Below are 6,182 nucleotides of genomic sequence, written 5' to 3'. Positions count from 1 at the left end.
AAAAAAAAAAAAAAAAAAAAAAAAAAAAAAAAAAAAAAAAAAAAAAAAAATAAATAAATAAATAAATAAATAAATACATACATACATACATTCCAGATGAGTGTGGTGGCTCATGCTTGTGATCCCAGCACTTTGGGAGGCTGAGGCAGGTGGATCACCTGAGGTCAGGAGTTCGAAACCATCCTGGCCAACATGGCAAAACCCTATCTCTACTAAAAATACAAAAATCAGCTGGGAGTAGTGCCATGCGCCTGTAATCCTAGCTGCTTGGGAGGCTGAGGCAGGAGAATCACTTGAACCCAGGAAGCAGAGGTTGCAGTGAGCCGAGATTGCACCACTGCATTCCAGCCTGGGCGAAAGAGCATGACACTGTCTCAAAAATACATACATACATACATACATACATACATTCATATATACATACATACATACATACACACATACACACATACATACATACGTTCCAAAATAATGGTATTCATAATATTTAAATGTTTTTACAAATTCAGAAAGGTTTTTAAAATTTATCATTTCTGGGTCACGTTTATCTCTGGAGGGCAAGAAGAAGTTGGGTTCAGAGAGGCAAACCCAAGTAATCTTCAATGACACTTTTAATTCTTAACTCAGTAGACAAGTCCAAGAATATTCATTTTAGTATGCTTTTTAACTTACCCATAAAATGTATGCTATTACATGTATCTTATATTACGCCAACATCCATGATGTCATGGGAAAACCATTCTGCCCTTTCCTGTACTCTATTCTTTGGATGTGGAAAGACAAAACGAGCCTCACAAATCAACCCTGAACTGCGTGTGGAACAGGGCCCAAGAGCTTGACAGGCCAGGGTGATGGGGACCAGAAAAGTGATTTTAATAATGGCACCCAAGACAAATAAGAACAAAGATAACAGCACTGGCCTCCTCCCTAACTGCTGGGACAGAATCTTACCGGGATTTTTCAAAAGAACATTAGCACCCAAAAAGCAGGCAGGGATTCTAGCCAGAGATCTGTGGCTAGCAATGAAAAGTGCACTGGCATCATCAATGGTCTTCATGAAGCAATAAGCAGGAAGTACTGACAGGACAGTTCTACCCAAGCCAGCTCAGCATGCAAACATCAAGCAGAGGCATATCCAGCCCTACACCAGCAAATGTTCTGGAACCATGAAGATCGAGCAGAGCTACGGTGGATGTGTGCAATGCTAACTTAACATGGATAACGTCACAGCTGCTGGACTGCAGAAATGCTTGCTCATCCCCCTAAATGCTAAGTGTTTTTGTACTACCCTATGAAACTGGACAAATAGCAGATACCTCTAGACACAAGTGTGACAACGGAGGGGCTGATGTTCACACATTATATTCTGAGAATGGACAAGGACACTGAGATGCTGTCAACAACTAATGAAGCATTTATTAAGAAGCTACTGTGTGTCAAGTACTGTTCTAGGTGCTGATAATATAAAAGTGAATAATCCCGCCCTAGAAGGGTTCCCAGGAGTGAGGTCAAAACAAAGTTCTGAGGATGGTAGCAGAAGGTATGCGCAGGATCTAGCGAGCACAGGGGGACAGTCAGTTTCCTGAAAGGGGCCAAGACAGGTTTCACAGATGAGTCACCATGAAAGATGAACACATGCTACTAGTGAGGAGAAGATGGAACAGGCCAACCAAGGCAGGGAGGCCTACGGTAATAATCCTTAAATTCTAAGTGCTAGGAAAATGCCTGAGTATAAAGAACATGATAGAGGTCTGCTTAACGAGTAGGTGCGGCATTCCTGGTCTGTGGAGCTTAACAGGAACCATGAAAACCCTGCTGCTATCAGGGAGTGGCTCTCCTCTGCTTGTGATGGTGTGTGGGGCTGAAAAAAGAAAACACAGAAGCAATCGCCTCAGTTGCCAGGCATTTCACCTCTGTGCCAAAATATTCTACTTTCTCAGGCAGGCAATACCACCCACCCACTAAAGATCTATCTTTGGGAAAATGAAATAATACAATTAAACACTGAACATCTTTTGAGAAAGGAGATGAACAAATTGTACTTCATTAACTTCATGGGATCAGAGGTGGATGAATTACTGATTAGACACAGCAAGCTTTGTAAGGTTTCAAGCAACTGTATATGGTAGATATGTCTAGAAACAACCATTTACAGATTTGCAATGGTTGTCATCCTATTAACTTAGAAATGCAGTATCCCCAGAGGAAAGGCTCCATCAAACACTAAAACACAAATTACATGCCTTAAGAAAATCACCCACCACCACCAGCCCACCACAAACTCGGATGCTATCCATGCTACCAGGCAAATAGGCTCATATCTAGTTGAAGCATCACAAGCTCCCACCACTATGTAGTGAGGGGAAAGACCTTTCAATGCCCTTTCTTTGACTCTGTTTGGCCCGTGGTAGTCCCTGAAGCAAGAGTGGGAGATGAGAGAGCCATTCAGGAAGAGCACCTCTGAGGGCAATGGGAACAGCTGCCATCTTCTAGCAGCTCATTCGGGCAGGTAACATGCTTTCAGATGGAAGGGTTATTTCTGCTGACTTCTGGTTTATTCTTCAAAAATCGTAGTCCGTAATAAAAGCAGCACAGGCTTTAAAAAATGTCTTTATGCACAGGGGCTCTTTCTGTAATTTAAAGGTTTTGAATGTTCGAGGTTTCCCAATGACAGGCAGAAAGTCAGTGATAGAAACAAGGTTTCTTAGATGTAAAAGGTACAATAACAGAGTGAAGATATTATGCCAACACACTTATTTTCAGAGCCATGGGTTCAACCAAGGGAAATACTGTTGTCAGGACAATCTGGAACACATAACACCCTCAAAGGAAGCCTGTACTTTTGCCTCAATTACAATGATAAATATCAGCAACAAGAAAATTGTGTAACCAGTAAACTATGCCACATAAAAGTAGCAAAGGAGGAAATTTGGTCAACTTTTTGGATATCTATCAGTGACCGAAACAGATTAGGGCCAGATTTTTTCATGGACATCTTGAATTTATCAGTTCCTTCTGCCTAGGGTTTGAGATTTACCACTGGAATGCTTATTTATAGTATGTCAGTATTGATACCAAGAAATAACAGTATCATGAAACCATTTCACAATGCCTGCACTATAGCAGTGGAAATGATTTGTAAAGCAATGCATGCTTTGGTGGGGGAATGGAGAGGGCATATCTAAAATAAATCTATATAACAATTTGGAAAACATCACTGCATAAAGAAAGGTAAAGATAATTTTGAAACTCTATCAAGGCCGGGCGCAGTGGCTCATGCCTGTAAATCCCAGCACTTTGGGAGGCCGAGGCGGGTGGATAGCGAGGTAAGGAGTTCAAGACCAGTCTGGCCAAGATGGTGAAACCCTGTCTCTACTAAAAATACAAAAATTAGCCAGGTGTGGTGGCATGTACCTGTAATGCCAGCTACTCGGGAGGCTGAGGCAGAGAACTGCTTGAACCCGGGAGGTGGAGGTTGCAGTGAGCCGAGATGGCACCACTGCACTCCAACCTGGGTGACAGAGTGAGGCTCTGTCACACACACACACACACACACACACACACACACACACACACACACAAAACAACTCTATCAAATAGATTTATCTGCCACCAAAAATATTGTGACAGCCTAGTGAATAAGCAATCACTAATCGCTAATAATAAGTTGCCTTTTATCTCCCATTAAATTTCACAGCAGTTCCTGGTAACAGGCTCCAATACCTATTCAGTGGTCAAAGAAAAGCACAGAGCACAATAAAGTGAGAGAACAGTTATCCCGGCACAACCTCGACATGTGACAAATTAAGTGGTTCCCGATGTTTCTCATTATTAGAAAGCTATTGCAGAACCAGCCCAAGTTTCCAGAACCCAAAATTCACTTTCATCTTCACAAAAAGATTTTTGGCTATTTTGAAAACTTTAAGTCTTTTGGAAAAAAACACAGATACATACATATATGTAAATACAGGTGGAAAACAGGAATTCATGAAGGCCCTCTTAAGTCCAGAGCAAACCTGAACAAACATTTTCCTCACCTGAATTTTCAATTCTTTTAACGTCTGATTAGCAGAAACGAGAAGTGCTTTCTCACCACGAACTTTTCTATGTCGCATACTTCGGCGAATAACTTGCTTTTGATAGGCTATATAATTTTGATGGGATATCTTTTGCCGCTTTGTTCCACCATTGCTCTATAATGAAGATTGGAAATGAAGAAAGCACTGAAATTAACCACAGTGTGACCCTTGCTCATGAAGTTTTTCAGGCAAACAAAAGCTGTTTCCTTATTGGTCCCTTAACCATTTGAAATTCAATGTAAACAATGAGTAGAGACTAACGAGATTTTCTTAGCAGGCTCACATATAATTGATAAAAGAAAAGAATGAGTAATACACACCTCTAACTGCATGTAAAAGCAGTTGAAATGTTTGTTACAAGAGAAATTTAAAGTTTGGTGAGGGGGCTCACACCTACAATCCCAGGAGTTCAAGACCAGCCTAGGCAACATATTAAGACCCATCTCCACCAAAAATTAGCCAGGCATGGTGGCATGAGCCTGTAGTCCCAGCTACTTGGAGAGTAAGGCAGGAGGATCATCTGAGCCCAGTAGTTCCAGGCTGCAGTGAGCTACAATTGCACCACTGTACTCCAGTCTGATGACAGAGACTCCATCTCTTTTATGAAAAAGAAAAAAGGGAAAGATGACATTTAAAATCAAAATGATTAAGTCTGACCTTACATCAGAAAACATAAATTGAAAACTTCAATGAACAACCTGAATTTTAAACATTTTCTTCTCTTCTTGAGAATGACATGGAAACTAAGTATAAACTGCTGTGAATTTAAAAATAAAATATCGAACCTTAATTAAAAAAACAATTTGACGGCCGGGCGCGGTGGCTCAAGCCTGTAATCCCAGCACTTTGGGAGGCCGAGACGGGCGGATCACGAGGTCAGGAGATCGAGGCCATCCTGGCTAACACGGTGAAACCCTGTCTCTACTAAAAAATACACAAAAAAACTAGCCGGGCGAGGTGGCGGGCGCCTATAGTCCCAGCTACTCCGGAGGCTGAGGCAGGAGAATGGCGTGAACCCGGGAGGCGGAGCTTGCAGTGAGCTGAGATCCGGCCACTGCACTCCAGCCTGGGCGACAGAGCAAGACTCCGTCTCAAAAAAAAAAAAAAAAAAAAAAATGGACTAAAATAAGACTGTACCACTTTTTCTAATGGCAAAATATACAGCCTCACTCATAAAATATTCTTGCAAAAATGTTATACCGGAATGTAATCAAACATTTACGTCCACCTTCCAATTTACAGAAATTGGAATATAAGGGATATATAAATAAATTAAGTAACATAAGGAAACAATCAGCCAAATACAGAACATGGAACAATCTAAAAGAAATCAAATTGGTCCAAGTTCAATGTCAAGAAGGGAAAGAGCCATGCATGGTGGCTCACGCCTACAATCCCAACACTCTGGGAGGCTGAGGCAGGCGGATCAACCTGAGGTCGGGAGTTCGAGACCAGCCTAACATGGAGAAACCCCATCCCTACTAAAAATGTAAAAGTAGCTGGGTGTGGTGGCTCATGCCTGTAATCCCAGCTACTAGGGAGGCTAAGGCAGGAGAATTGCTTGAACCCGGGAGGCGGAGGTTGCGGTGAGCTGAGATTGCGTCATTGCACTCCAGCCTGGGCAACAAGAGCAAAACTCCGTCTCAAAAAAAGAAGAAGGGAAAGAAACAGGGTCCGGAGGCAGAGTAACTATTCCAAATTCTAAGTCTAAAGTGATACAAACAACACATATCCTGATTACATACTGGTTTGAGAGGAAAAAACTGTTCAAGACATATCTGAGTCTGGGTATTAGAGGACATTAGGGAGTTTTTGTTAGTTTTCTTATTTATGAGCACATTATTAGTATTATGTAGGACACTGTCTTTATTTTTAGAGGGGAAATGTCATCATGGCCATGACTACCTAAAGGTGCTATAAAAAGGATGCCCATGGGTATGCATGATATATGCGGTACTAGTCAAGAAAAAAATAATAGATGAGGACCAAATGTCCTCTACAGTACTCCTATAAATCCCTCATCAAGAGGTTAACGATCAAGATTCTTCTGCTTTTTGTACCAAAGGTGGTGGTGGTGGTGGCCGGTGGGGGCGGCGGGGGGTG

General features: G+C 41.8%; 1 protein-coding gene across 1 annotated transcript in view; it reads right to left on the bottom strand.

The window, feature by feature from the left end:
* USP48 (ubiquitin specific peptidase 48) overlaps window positions 1-6,182 on the bottom strand; it is a 116,297-nt gene that overhangs the window by 13,334 nt on the left and 96,781 nt on the right. Inside the window, exon 23 of the mRNA XM_017886478.1 lies at window positions 4,038-4,193. Coding sequence (XP_017741967.1) covers window positions 4,038-4,193 — 156 coding nt within the window. The remainder of the gene's footprint in view (window positions 1-4,037; window positions 4,194-6,182) is intronic.

This window comes from Rhinopithecus bieti, unplaced genomic scaffold, assembly GCF_001698545.2.
Source record: "Rhinopithecus bieti isolate Rb0 unplaced genomic scaffold, ASM169854v2 scaffold_14826, whole genome shotgun sequence".
Lineage (NCBI taxonomy): Eukaryota > Metazoa > Chordata > Mammalia > Primates > Cercopithecidae > Rhinopithecus > Rhinopithecus bieti.
This window is presented reverse-complemented; position numbering and strand designations above follow the sequence as displayed.